Source organism: Malurus melanocephalus, unplaced genomic scaffold (genome assembly GCF_030028575.1).
Source record: "Malurus melanocephalus ecotype Western Australia unplaced genomic scaffold, MMel_1.1 scaffold_923, whole genome shotgun sequence".
NCBI classification, from domain to species: domain Eukaryota; kingdom Metazoa; phylum Chordata; class Aves; order Passeriformes; family Maluridae; genus Malurus; species Malurus melanocephalus.
The window spans coordinates 1,938-15,973 of NW_026624155.1; the positions used below are offsets into that span (position 1 = coordinate 1,938).

General features: G+C 49.1%; 2 protein-coding genes across 2 annotated transcripts in view; both read right to left on the minus strand.

Annotated features, from left to right (window-relative positions):
- LOC130585598 (protocadherin beta-13-like) overlaps window positions 1–1,544 on the minus strand; it is a 2,615-nt gene extending 1,071 nt beyond the window's left edge. The window contains exon 1 of the mRNA XM_057386157.1: window positions 8–1,544. Coding sequence (XP_057242140.1) covers window positions 8–1,544 — 1,537 coding nt within the window. The remainder of the gene's footprint in view (window positions 1–7) is intronic.
- An 819-nt stretch (window positions 1,545–2,363) lies between these two features.
- On the minus strand, window positions 2,364–7,232 carry LOC130585602 (protocadherin beta-16-like). Its single transcript, XM_057386161.1, has 2 exons — window positions 4,672–7,232; window positions 2,364–3,303 (listed from the first exon to the last, which is right to left on the minus strand). Exons 1-2 carry the CDS (start codon window positions 7,105–7,107, stop codon window positions 3,184–3,186), a joined length of 2,556 nt encoding a protein of 851 aa, XP_057242144.1. The 5' UTR covers window positions 7,108–7,232; the 3' UTR covers window positions 2,364–3,183.
- Between the last annotated feature and the right edge of the window lie 6,804 nt (window positions 7,233–14,036).

The window sequence follows — 14,036 nt, forward strand, 5'->3', positions numbered from 1 at the left end:
CGCAAACTCCGGACGGTTCCACTCTCTGCGTCCACTGACACTAATGATTTCACGGCGAGGGTGCCTGGCGGGGGAGGCACTAGCGCGTATCTCACGCGGGCGTTTTCTCCCGCRTCAGGGTCCGTAGCACTGAGGCGGCCCAAACTCCTCCCCGCGGGCTCGTTTTCACTCATCATCATGGTGTAAATGGCCTGGGTGAAGGTGGGTGCATTGTCGTTCACATCCAAGAGCCGCAGGAACAGAGCCTTGGACGCCGACAGGGCGGGGGAGCCCTCGTCACGGGCTCGCACTGTTACGTTGTACTCTGCCACCTGCTCTCGGTCCAGTGTCTCTGATGTCACCAGTGCGTACGCGTCTGCTGCCAGCAACGTGATCCTGAAGGGCTGCTCGCCTATCAGCTCGCAGGTCGTCCTGCCATTGTCCCCCGAGTCCCGGTCCCGCACGTTGAAGAGGGCAACCACCGTGCTGGGCGGGGCGGCTTCGGAGAGGGTGCTAGTGAGAGAGGTGATGATCACCTCGGGGGCATTATCGTTCACGTCCTTCACCTGCACCTCCACCTTGCAATGCGCGGACAGGCCCCCTCCGTCTGAGGCCTGGATGTCTATCTCGTAGGTCTTTGTTTCTTCATAATCCAAAGGCTTTTTAAGTCGGATCTGACCCGTCTCTGCATTTATTTTAAACGTCTCGAAATTTTCCTCTGAATTTTGAACTATGGAATAGCTTATTTCTCCGTTAGTGCCTGAGTCTAAATCGCTAGCAGACACTACCACCACTATGGTATCCTGTGAGYTATTTTCCATTACGGAGACTTTATACAGACTCCGAGTAAATACCGGGATGTTGTCATTTATATCCAGGACCAGGACGCGGATTAAGGCTGTACCAGAGCGYGGTGGAGTCCCACCATCCACAGCCGTGATGCTGAAAGCGATTTCTKCCTGCTGCTCCCGGTCCAGAGCTCGATCCAACACCAGCTCGGCATATCTCCTGCCATCACTCCGCTGCCGGGTGTAGACAAGGAAATACTCGTTTGAGCTGATGCTATAATGCTGAAGACTATTGTTCCCCACATCTGGATCCTGAGCGCTTTCCAACAAAAACCGAGTCCCCGGCATTGTCGATTCCGAGATTTTTAAAGCGATCTCTTTATTTAGGAACACAGGAGCATGATCATTTATGTCAGTGAGTCTTACCTCAGCTCGGAAGGATTGCAATGGGTTCTCCARCAGCACCTCGAAACGCACCAAGCAAGGCTCGCTCTGTCCGCACAGCTCTTCCCGGTCCATTTGCTCTTTCACCACCAAATCCCCGGTGTGATGATTCAGCTGAAAATACTGCTTTTCTCCTTCAGGAACGAGTCGAGCCTGACGAACCAATAATTCCTCACCGGTTAGTCCCAGATCCTTAGCGATATTCGCCACAAAAGAGCCTCTCTCCGCCTCTTCGGGCACCGAGTACTGAGCGGTTTCTGCTCTCATCCCCGAGACGCAGAGAAGGATCAGAGCCACCGCTAGCCCCGAGAGCAGTTCCTCTCTGTTCCTCATGTTCATTCCCTTCTAGCGACCCAGTCTTCTCTCCTGTGGGCAGGAGGAAGCTGATGATACAGCCTCCCGACCCCCGAACGGAGCAGCCGAGATGGTGCAGTCCCGCCCGAATCGCGGGGGCGGTGGAGTTGCGAGCTGCGCGGAGCTCCCGCGGTCAGCAGCGGCACCAGGCGGCCGATGTGTAGCAGGATGCTACAGAAGATTTACCGGAGCAAAGCCTGAAAAGCAGAGATTAACGCTCCATTTCTCTCTTCCGAGGTCAAACCATACCGATTTAACTGTCTGTACAACCCTATTCAAAGTACGGACGCCAGTTGCATTAGCAATGACTCTGTTTGCCTTCCATTTCAAAACGAGATTTATTTAAAGCTGGATTGTTCCCTTTGTTTTGGTTCCGACCCTCCCCCACTGTGAACACCTCGGATAAATAACTTTCCAGCTGTTTAGCTAAAAGAGCTGCGTGCTGTTGCAGGGCTCCAACAACCAGGTGARCTGGTCCATTAATCATTGCAGCTATCGCCGCAATCATTCTCGGGATGGACCGAGATTGCTCCCCCAGTTCAAGACCTCTCTTGCTGGGAGCCTTCGGGATTAAGCTGGGGCAGCATCTCTTGGATCTCAGCTTGGCTCAGAAAAGCCCTCTCCGCCTTGCTCTGGATTCTGAGACCGTCCTATTTTCCTGGTCGTTCTGATACCCCCTGCATAAAAGCCACTCCAGATAGACGGTTCTATTCCCGAAATTCTGCCCTTGGGTTTGCTATTTCTTTGGCGATGGAAGTGGCAAGTCTCGAGACAGAACACTCACCCGAGGGTGTTCAAAGTAGGTTTTATTGTTCTCTGTCATTACGTATTTGACTCCTTAAAATGTGTCAACAACAGGAAATATCACATTACTTTATAGATTAATACCGATTGATGAAAGAAAGAGAAAACAGAAAGCTTGACACCCTATATTCTACAGTGCCCTAAATTAATTGCAAACGGTTTCGTCTATTTTACTGTAAGACTAAAAGCAGTACTTTTAATTATCTTAATTTTTTTTAAAAAATTGCGAAATGGTAACTTTAACTTTACTTTGTGGAAAAAGAGAAAGAAAGAAAGAAAGAATACACGGCTCAAAGTCCACTCTTTACAGTAAGGAGAACGTGTAAACTCCAAGTCAAGTATGCAAAGTGTGCCAGTGTCAGCAGTTACTAATTTAAAGAGATCTGCTTRTTATGTAAGAAATCCCTTTGCAAGCACCACTTGAATTTGCTTARCATCTGTTTCACCTGGTGTTGAACACAGGGCAGAAAATTAAGATATTATTACAAAGCTCTCTCCATAAAAACAAGTAAATGAACAAATAAAACAAAAATAAAACCCACAGAGAAGGTAGTGTAGCCAAAATGTTAAAGATCTGCTGCCAGTTTTCAGTATTTCCCGTAGTATGTACAAGCAGCAGCAGTCTCACATTCATACATTATTTTGTAATCAACATGCAACACAGTTCTGCTCCATCTACACCACAATTACAAAATATCTACATGAATGAASTACTGCTCAAGGGGATAGCATTCTCACAGAGAAGTCTTGATCTCCCTGGTAGGTGTTTGGTTTCTTTCTCTGTGAGGACAGACAAACTTGACTTTCTCTTCACTTATTGATGGGCAAGCCAAGGATTTTGATCAGAAGTGACATTTAGCTCCAGCTCCCTATTTGCAGGGCAAACTGCATCTGCAGCCCTGGGCCCCATCTSTTCAGAGAGGGGAGCTCTGCCCTGCAAAAAAAACAGATAGATCGGTTGTCATTTGGGTGTTGAAGGAAAGCGGGCATCATGGAGAAGCCTAGAGGGTGCCTTACACCACCCCTCTGTACCCAGAGCCAAAACGAAGGTGAGACCTGATGGGTCTCTGCCCTAAGTGGAGAATACCTAAGTCAGAAGCCATCCTTCACAAAGGAACTTTTGCAAAACTTTTAGGAGTCCGAAGGAGTAACACAAAATTGTAAGAGCCCCAAACAAAAACCACTTTCTCACAAACTGTAAATGTGGTTTAATGTTGATATGTCAAGAAAGGTCCTTGTCTCCCCTGAGGCTATTGTGGTTCTGACAACCTGCAGTAAAGTGAGCCCAACTCATCAGTAGTTATGAAATATTAACTGACCCTAAGAGGGTGTTTGTATTTTTCAACCTTATATATATGTTCATCATCCAGTCTACTGTGAAGTGCTAGATGGATCCTTGRAAACTCTCCATGGAGTCCCCACGGAATCCCATATTAAGAGGTGACTGGCTCTGATAACCACACTTTTCTGACCAATAGCGTTCATACAAGTCACAAAAATTTAAGGGCATTTAATGGCAGAGGTCCCCACCTCGGTAGCCTCCAGCAGCTTGTAAGACAGCTTGAGTTCAGCACTGCCGCTTAAGAACAGCGCTTGGCAGCACCGAGCACCAGTTCCTAACGGCAGTGCAGGGGACATGGCTGGTGACACCGCTTTGTGCAGTGTCCCTGCAGTCCCGTCTGACTCTGGACAGGACCACTACATTCCTGTTACTGCCATCTCCAGGAAGMTGTGTCCCCAGGAGCGGTGTCACTGCTGCTCCAGGTGTCTAAGGGCTCTACGCCGTGTATGGGCAGGACCCACTATGGAGACACATCTTTACTTCTCAGCCTCACATTCCATAGCTGCTCCCTTTTGCAGTAACACCAAGGAATTGATCTAACACAAACAGCACAGATGTGGGTGTAGCTGCCCAGAGAGGTGGGAGGTGCCCCATCCCTGGAAACATCCAAGGTCAGGTTGGATGGGGCTCTGAGCAACCTGGTCTAGTTGAAAGGTATCCATGCTCACAGCATGAGAGTTGGGACTTGACAGCTTTCAAAGGTCCATTCCAACTCCAACTGTTCTCTACGTCTGTGATGCAGTTAGTCTGCATTTGGGGAGTAGCTGAGTCCTGCTGGATCCTCCAGCGGCTCTGGGACCCCTCTATCATCTCCTCCCAGCCCAGGAACTCCTCCACTAGCAATTCTGCAACTTCAATAGTCCTTGCTGTCAGGATGTGACACACACACACACACACACACACACACACACACACACACACGCACCCTTCCCGATCGCCTCATCTCTATCTGTCTCTCACCTGTGCGGTCCAGTCGCCTTCATCCCCGAGGTTTGCAGCATCCTGCGAGCACACCGAGCTCCGCTGTTCTCCCGGCCCGGGGGGCAGCCCGGCGGGAAAGCAGGGRAAGAGGGGCCTGAGGAAACGGAACTCGCTGTTGACGGTCCCGGCGGCGAAGCAGACGTCGTACACGTAGCTGCGGGGCAGGGAGCCCGCGGTGCTTYCCGTGGCGGTTGTCGGGAACGTGGGCAAGGTCTCCGCCTCGCTCCGCCTGGCCTGCCKCACCTTCGCTATCACGGCGGCCACGGCAGTGGCGAGGAACAGCGCCGACACGCAGGCGAGGGAGGCGATGAGGTAAAGAGTGAGCGGCCCGTCGGGGTCGGCGGCCGGTGCCACCTCGTTCACCTGCAAATGAGCTTCGGAGAAGCCGTCTACCAGTGCCACGGCGAGGGTGGCAGTGGCWGAGCGCGATGGCTGTCCGCGATCCCGCACCAGCACGATGAGCCTCTGCCGGGGCGCGTCCCTCTCTGTCACGGCCCGCGCCGTGCGCACCTCGCCGCTGTGCAGCCCCACGCGGAACAGCCCCGGCTCCGTGGCCTTGGCCAGCTCGTACGACAGCCACGCGTTCTGGCCCGCGTCCGCGTCCACCGCCACCACCTTGGCCACCAGGTAGCCGGACGGCGCCCAGCGCGGCACCAGCTCTCCTGCAGCGCTGCTGTCGGGGGGCGGGTGCAGCAGCACGGGCGCGTTATCGTTCTCGTCCCTCACGACCACGCGTAGCACGGCCTGGGCGCTGAGCGGCGGGGAGCCGCCATCAGCTGCGCGCACTGTYACYTCGAAGGAGCGTACCTTCTCATAGTCCAGCGGGCGGAGGATATAAACGTCGCCATTTTCAGCGTTGACTGACACTTCGGGCTGCTCTTTGCCCTCCTGCCGCACTAGCGCGTAGCTTACGCGGGCATTTTTCCCTGCATCGGCGTCCGTGGCTTTCATGCTGCCGATCCGGAGCATGGGGCTGTTGTTCTCCGTGACCGACATGGTGTAAACCTCCTGGGTAAACTCCGGGGGATTGTCGTTCACRTCCGATATCTGCACGAAGATGTTTTTCCGAGAGCTCAGCCGTGTCGTGCCCCAGTCCATGGCTGTGATGGTGATGTTATACTCGGCCGTCCTCTCCCTGTCCAGAGCCGCGTTTGTTCTCAGTTCGTAGTAATTATCAAAAGTGGGGGTGAGACTGAATGGCAAGTCCCCGTCCATGGAACACTCMGTCCTGCCGTTGTCCCCGGAGTCCCGGTCCCGCACGCTGAACAGAGCCACCACGGTGCGTGGCGGGGCGTCCTCGGGAATGGAGGCGGTGAGGGAGGTGAGCGCTATCTCCGGGGCGTTGTCATTCACGTCCAGGACCTCCACCTGCACTTTGCAATGCGCAGACAATTCTCCGCCGTCCGTGGCTTTCACCACCATACTGTGGGTTTTTGCTTCCTCGAAATCCAGGTTGCCCGAGACTCGTATTTCACCGGTAGCCGGGTTCAGCTGGAAGAGCTGCCGGGATCGCTCCGATGTCTGGGTAAAGGCATAACGCACTTCCCCGTAGGACCCTTCGTCGGGATCCGCGGCCGTGACTCTGACCACCAGCTGCTCCAGGGGGCTGTTCTCAGCCAGGCGCACCTCATAGATCTCCCTTTCAAAAACCGGGATGTTGTCATTAGCATCCACCACCACGATCCGGACCTGAGCCGTGCCCGACCTGGGTGGCGAGCCCCCATCGGTGGCGGTGAGAAGCAAATTCAGCTCTCCCTGCTCTTCACGATCGAGCTGGCGCTGTAGAATAAGTTCCACATATTTTATTCCGTCTTTCCCTGTTCCAGTAGCGAGGGAGAAATGAGGATTGGGCCCGAGGCTGTAGTTCTGCAAACCGTTAGTGCCYACGTCCTTGTCCTGGGCGCTTTCCAGGGGGAAACGGGACCCAGGAGATGCTGTTTCTAGAATTTTTAAAACCATCTCCTTCTCCGGGAACAAGGGTGAATTGTCATTTACGTCACGAACTTCCACCTCCCCTCGCATAAGCTGCAATGGATTTTCAAAGAATATCTTAAAGGCGAGAGTGCAGGTATCGCTCTGYGGACAGATCTCCTCTCGGTCCAGCGACTCCTTTGCCGTCAGGACTCCGGTGTTTTGATTGAGTCGGAAAAGCTGCTCCTTCCCATCGGACACAACGCGAGCCTTGCGAGCCGCAAGCTGGCTCAGAGGAACACCCAGRTCCTTTGCGATATTGGCGACAAAGGAGTCCCTCTCCATTTCCTCCGATAGAGAATAGCGGAGGGTTTCAGCCCCGCTCTGACACACGCAAAAGCACAGAATAAACAAGATCACTTGCCTCTTGCTGTCTGCACTCCGTCTCCCACAAGCGATCACCCTCCAGAAAAGCCATCCACCGTCCTCCGCGGCTCCCAGCATTTTGTAATAATCTCAGAAGAAGAGAGGTGGGGGCCAGCAATCCTGGGGAGAGGGACTCTGGAAGCCCCCGAGCGCTCCGACTCCTTACCGAGCCGCTCAGCTCCCACGATTTTTTGTCTCCCTGTGTCTGCAAACGCGGGGCGGRCAAATGAACACTCCGGTCCGCGGTCAACATCCCCACCCAGCGTCGAAAGGGGGAATATTTCCTCTCATTAGGGGCTGCGCTGCTGKTTCGGGGTTTGCTTCTTGAATCCGCACTCTCTGTGCCAAAGCGATGAAAACAGGCGCGGTGTAAATGCTCTCCTCCCTCGGAAATGGGATCCAGCCCACACACAGAGCTGCGGTGGGTATTACATCCCAGCTCGCAACCACGAGCTCTTCATACACAGCTTTTGGTTTGGATGTGTAGACGTGGCAAGATCACTGCCATAGAAGAGATTTTCCTTCTTTTCTCCACTTGTTAATCAGCACAGGACGATTAGCAAGTGTGGCGAGTCAGAAAACCTAATGAAAAGGAGGGTTGGTGCCGGAGAGCTGACAAGGAAATGKTCCCTGGGAAAACACTTCAGGGTAYCTTACTACCCCAGTAGGATGACAATGCTGTTCTAGGACCCATCATCCTAATTTTTATTTTTCTCTTCCTGAGTGTCACACCTCGCCCGACTTTCACACTTTTCTGTTAAAAAGAGGTTAAACTTGGAGTTTTCTATCTTCCTGAGGATATTTGGCCAACAACCAGTTACTGCAAAAGCCAAGGAAACAAGCAGGAAGCTCCTAAGTTAATGTATCCTCGATACACAAACACTAACGAGGAGCTAACGGAGACAATGGCAAAGATAAGGCTCTAATCACACTAATTAGTGGGCCATTAAAGGGATCATCGAAGCGTAAACGCCAGAGGTTCAGCAAGAAACACTGCAAACGATAAAGGAAAAAAAAAAAGTTCCAAAGGTTCTCACGGATTATCAGAAAAAGTGTTACAGAAGAGAAGACACCGATGATTAGGTGCTTGAGGGGGGCTCCAGGAAATTGCAAAGCTTATTATGAGATGATTTGAGGCACAATCAAACTCGCTAAGGGGCAGATGTCAAGAGCAGACCTGTTAGGAGCAACCGTGGGAAAACGGAGGTGGAAGGGGATACCGAGGGGTTCTGAACACAGTCTGGTGCTGTGAGGCAGGATCCGTGCCGAAAACCGGATAAAGACTGGATAAACCCCTGCCGCTCAGGCAGTCATGGCTGGYCCCGAAGACAGACTTACATCTCCACTGCCTCTGCGACGAATGCACGCACTGTGCTGAGGATGTGCACAGCTGCCTTTGAGCCCAGCCCAACCTCTCTSTTATAGAATGAAAAAATGAAGGAAAAAACAAAATATAGCTTGCACTATTCACCTGTGCCTCATTATAATATGAATAATAATTCATATTATACTATAAAAAGAACTACGATTAAAAATTATCATTATAAAGTATCATAACGTCATCGGTTTTGGCACTTTTCCTTTAATTTCCTAGATGCTTTCCTTTTATTTTTGTTTGCTAAAATGAGTGACGCTGTCAATACTCAAGAGGTCAAGTCCTAGAAATTCGCTGATGTCATCATTTGTTTTAAAATAAAAGCTTCGTGACTCTGTCAGTAGGAGAAAGAAACAACTAGGGTTGACTTTAGGATTCCCCAAAACTTAAGTCGCTAAAAGATCTTGCACGAATGAAACCATTTTCGGTAACCTTCTCTTACCGCTCCTTGACTCGATAAGATGCTATAAGATCTAAAAGACTAATTTACAACAAAGGGCAATTCCTCCGTTCTTTCTTWCCAGTGACCTGTCCGTCTCTCGAGTTGCAATCATCACCAGCAGAGAAGCCAARCCATAGGCCAAGCACAGCAGTAGACGTGCAGGGAAAGTGGCTTTTCTCTTCTTTCACCCTGCAAAAATAACAGTGATACCTGTAATCCACTTGCTTTGTGCCTCTTTTTTCAGCTCTCGGTGCCTCCGAGAGAGGAACGTGTATTTGCTTTTACTTATCCCAATCTTTGGCATCAGGGACAGACGCAGCCTGAGAAGAGCTTCCACAGGTATTTCTTACGCCGAGTGCAGGAACCCAGTAATAATTGCTGCCATAATTTCAGAAAGAAAGTGGTGTCCTTCAGCTTCAGAAGGGTGAAGAAGAGCAGTGATCCTTAAAGGAGCTCTGGGCTGTAACTGTATCTTTGCTCATCAAAGATGCTGCTCTTCGAAAACGACGTCTTCGACTGACGTTTGTATTCTTACAGATTTTAGGGAAATGGTAAATAAAAAGGGTCACTTATGGTGCAGCACTGGAGAGCTAAGGCTGGTGTTTCCCATTGGGTCACGACAGTGAAATGGATGTGTATTTAAAAAAAAAAAAAAAAAAAAAAAAAAAAAAAAAATTAATATTGCCAGGAAAAGGCACATTGTGTTTAGGACAAACTAAGGAACTGTACCCATAATAAAAAAGACTTGCATAAATGTGTCAGAGAATTCATTTATCTCCTTGAGCATACAGTGATATTGCAGACTTCCTCGTCTTTTGCTTTAGTAATGGCATCTTTATCCTAAGAAGAACCAAAGACCCAGTTCTCTTTACTCTGTCCCCTACAATTTGATGCTAGAAAAGCACTACAGCAACATATCCTGCTCAGTTCCTGGTGTGTCTCCGTGTTTCAGAACACCATGCTGGTAAAAGAAAATTCTGCCCGCATTTCTGCAGCCTGAGCAATTTCCATGTCCAAAATTCTTCTTGATCTTTCAGCTTGGAAATTCAGATATGCAGAATGAAATCTCGSAGTTCCCGTGCCAGATTTTGTGGTMCCCCCGKATAAAAGCTTCMTTTCCATCCCTGGWGCCACAGTGTACTCCCCTCCAGCASACCCTGAGSGYAGAAGGGCTTGGGAAGAGMTTGCAGATCAGAAGAACAGATACTTCCGAGTCACAGCGTTTTTCATGTCTGCGTGCAAAGACGGACCATCACTCCCCTCCTCTCTTTTCCAGACCCCAGGATGGATTTCCTCTTCCGCATCCATAACAATCTGGCAGCGCCCTGATTTCCCAGCTGCTCCGCGGAACTGGTGCCCAGACGTCTCAGCTGGATGCAAACGTGAGGAAAGCTGGAGGAAGCATTTCCAAACTTCTGGCTCTCGGATATATCGCAAACGCCACACGTACCTGTTCCGAGGCTCAATTTCCGAGGGGCGAACCAGCCTCCTCCCTCTCTCTGCATTCAGTCCAGTTAGTGCTTTCCCCGTTACTCTGTTTAAAGCAAACATTCATTTCTCCCGGTATTAACTCGGTGCTTACCAATCAACGGACTCTGAATCACCTACGGTGAAATCCTCCGAAATCCTGCAGGGATGGCCCTGAGAGACGGGCTCCGTCCTGAACGCTCCCTGTTTCGCCTTGTGCTCTTGGCTTCTCCAGACATTCTCGATGCGGCCATTCCCAGCACATCCTTTGGAAAGGCTTTGAAGCAGGGCGTATTCTGGTTCAACCGGGGCATTTCTGGGCTCTCAGCCGGGATCAGCCTTGCAGCATCTGACTGGGGCTCACTGGGGCTCCCCCCGCTCCCGCCCGGCCGCAGCAACGCGCGCCCAGCGCTGGCCAACAGCGCCGCTGAGCGTCCATCGAGGGAACTGCACAGGAGCCTCGGCAGGAACCTCCCCTCCCACCTTCTGGCTATTGCCAGGACTAATTCTGAAATATATTTCCCACCTGGAGTCTTTGGCAYATAAACGCTCTTCCCTGGTACTTATTGAGACATTTGGTTTGGCATTAATAATCCAGGCAAACGTGAAACGTCCGACCAAACYGTCCGTCAAATGTGCTTGACAAAGACATCGGCAAATGTGGCAAATACTGTGCACAGCTCGTGTGCTGTGCAGTACATTTTCCAGAAGTCAGACAGTAAAGGCGTTTTCAAGCACAGGCTGTTTGTGGGAGGCTAAGTTTTGAGTTTTCTATTTCAGAAGAAGATCTCCAACTGTTGTATGTCCTCTCCTAAAGTATTGCACAATTGAGAATCAATTCAGTATTAATAGCAGCAAGAACCTCTGCTGCCCCTTAGGTCAGCTGCAATAGATTTACGAAGCATATCTCAAAGATGAGCCTGCAGGTATTGCTTTGTTAACAGATCTCCCCTTGGTCCAGTGACTCCTTTACAGTTAGGATTCTAGTGTTTTAATTGAGGCAGAAATGCTGATGCTGCTCCTCAGACACAAAGGAAAACATATTTCTTCCTATTTGCAGTACTTCCTTTCTAATTACATCAGTTCATGAGGYCATCTGCTCTAAAACCTCTCTGTATACCTTCCAGTTTCAAAGAATAAAGGAAAATTCTGTGCTTCAAAAGACTGAGTTCATGTATCTTCTCAGAGACATTCTGCATTCTCCAGTTTCAAAGATAATTCTGGACAGAAGTTACCTGCCAGACTGACAGAAASCAGGTTTAGATTAGATATTAACAAGAAATTCCTCYCTGTGAGGGTGGKGAGGCCCTGGCACAGGGTGCCCAGAGGAGCTGTGGCTGTCCTGTGTCTGGAAGTGTCCAAGGCCAGGTTGGWCAAGGCTTGGAGCACCCTGAATAGTGGAAGGTGTCCTTGCCAGGAGGCTGGAGGTGATCTCAAAGGCCATTTTTAATCCAAACCAGTCTGAGATTTTATGTCTGCTTAGATCTTTTCCATCCTACATCTTTTGAATTCAACAAATTCTCTCTCTCTAGTCATGACAATCTCAGTACTTCTTGTCTGGAAATAAATCCTCTCAGCTGCAACACTTTGCTACCACAAACGCCTTTTAAAGACAATTATTCTCATCTTTGTAGACTTTGTTCTTAGTGGGATCCAATTTTTCAGTCTTCAGCCTCACTCCTTGGCCATATATGCAGAAGTTTCCTTCACAAATACCTAAATCTATGCATTTTTTTGTGTGTCCTGAGGTCTCAAATTTCCAGCAAACAGTATTTTAATTTGTAGCTATAAGCTGATGTGTTTTGTGGGGGAAGTATCTCCTACTGAGATTTTTCTCATGTTCTTCTGTTCAATGTTTTTTATTATTCCTTCTGCAGTTTTCTGCAGTGGCTGTTTTAGTTGACTCAGAGGAGACAGATTCAAACGGAAAGTCCCACGATGAAGAACCAAGCAGCACAAAGTTGTCAGGTAATTCAGGTTCACTGGGTAAACAGCCTTGGCTTTCTCTGTGTTTTTCACGAAGCAACAGAGAATAARATGATTTCCCCAGTGACCTTTGGAAAGCCTTGAAAAATATATTTCRGGGACAGAAGTGCCAAACAGGCATTCATGAACAAGGACAAGAATCTTCAGGCTTGTGAAGAAATATTTCTATGATTGGCTAACTGAATATAGGAATTAGAATGGTTTGAAGTTAAATGATTGAGCATTATAATAAGAAAATGAGACCTAGGCAGATACTATTCTGTCCTGGGCAGAGAAATATCACATTTTGTCTTAAAATGACAGGTCAGGAAGGAAAGGATATGGGGGAAAAGTTGGCCTTAGATGGGTTAATTTTGAAAATATGGTTGGTCATGTGAGGAAGAAAACAGGATTCAGCTGAGAAGCAGATTTGAGAGAGAGGGAGAATGGGAGAGCAGAAGAAAGGATAGCAATGGTTAGAGGAGGGAAAGGTGCTGTCCAAGAGGGACCAACAGCAGACAAACGTGAAGCTGTTTGGATGACAAGGCTGTCCAAGCACGGTAAGGACAAATAAATACATGTAGGATCCATCCTGAAGGCACATTAATAAGGGCTTGTTGATGTAGCTCCTGTGAGAARAGAATCACAATGGACATTGGCAGAAGGAGAGTCCAGTCAGAACAAAAAGCATGCAAGGAATTCTGGGGAGAAGCAGGAAGGGCAAACAGGCAGATGCAGTTTTACGTCAGAGCAGGTGTATGGATGAGAAAGGAGCCAAAATGAACACAAAGAAGGAAGGAACAAATGAGTTAGGTAGGAGGAAGGAAATGTATAAATAACAATTTAAGCTTGCACTGGTCTTTCTCCAATTCTCAGCATCTGGCCTAAGACTTAGATTTCCTCACTTCCACCTTTCTTCCTCAGAACACCTTTCTTTCCAACTGGGGGACAAAAAAAAAACCCCAGAAGGTAGCAGCAAATAAAAGGAACCCTACTATCCCAGCCAGTGKGACAGGATGAAGTGCCCAATATCCATCTTTTCTGTCTCCTGATGCCAGGCTTGGCCCATCTGCGAGCCAAATTCCGAACCTTGTAATCCTTGGAGGGCATGAACCTGTTCAGATCAGCTCTGGAAACACTTTGCTCTCTAAAGGGAAGGTCAATGGAGATGGGATTCAAGCACAACTTSATGGGCAGTGTTGTCACTGCCTGGAAGGAAAACAGATGTTCTGAACTGAGCTTTTCAAATGAGACAGAGATCAAAGGAGTTTTTGTGGTTACTCATGGCACAGGTGAGCAGAGTTGCACCAACATGAGGGGATCACCCCTCAATTCATGCCCAGTGCTTCTGCAGACACAGTGACCATTTCAGCAGTTAAATAAGTGACCAGCACTATTTCTAAACCAAATCCAACTAAATGGTGAGAGCTATGAAACCCCAGCAAAAGAGAAATCTGTTTTACTGAAACAGATGTCCTTTTTTGGGGGGACAGATACTCGGGAGAGAAAGGGGTTTTGGGCCCTCTGTTTAACTTCCTTTGTCCTCAGCTGAAGGTCACTTTCTCCCACATGATTTCACTAACAACTGCAGACCAGGCACCCTCTGGGATCACAGGATGACCCTTGAACCTCTGACACAACGAAACCATTCCCAAGAATGCAGGATGACCACTGAACTACCTGGGTCATCATTTAAACAAAGCAGTGTAGTTTAGAATCTCGATATTCTTCATACCCTTCTATCTTGTCTTCTATTTT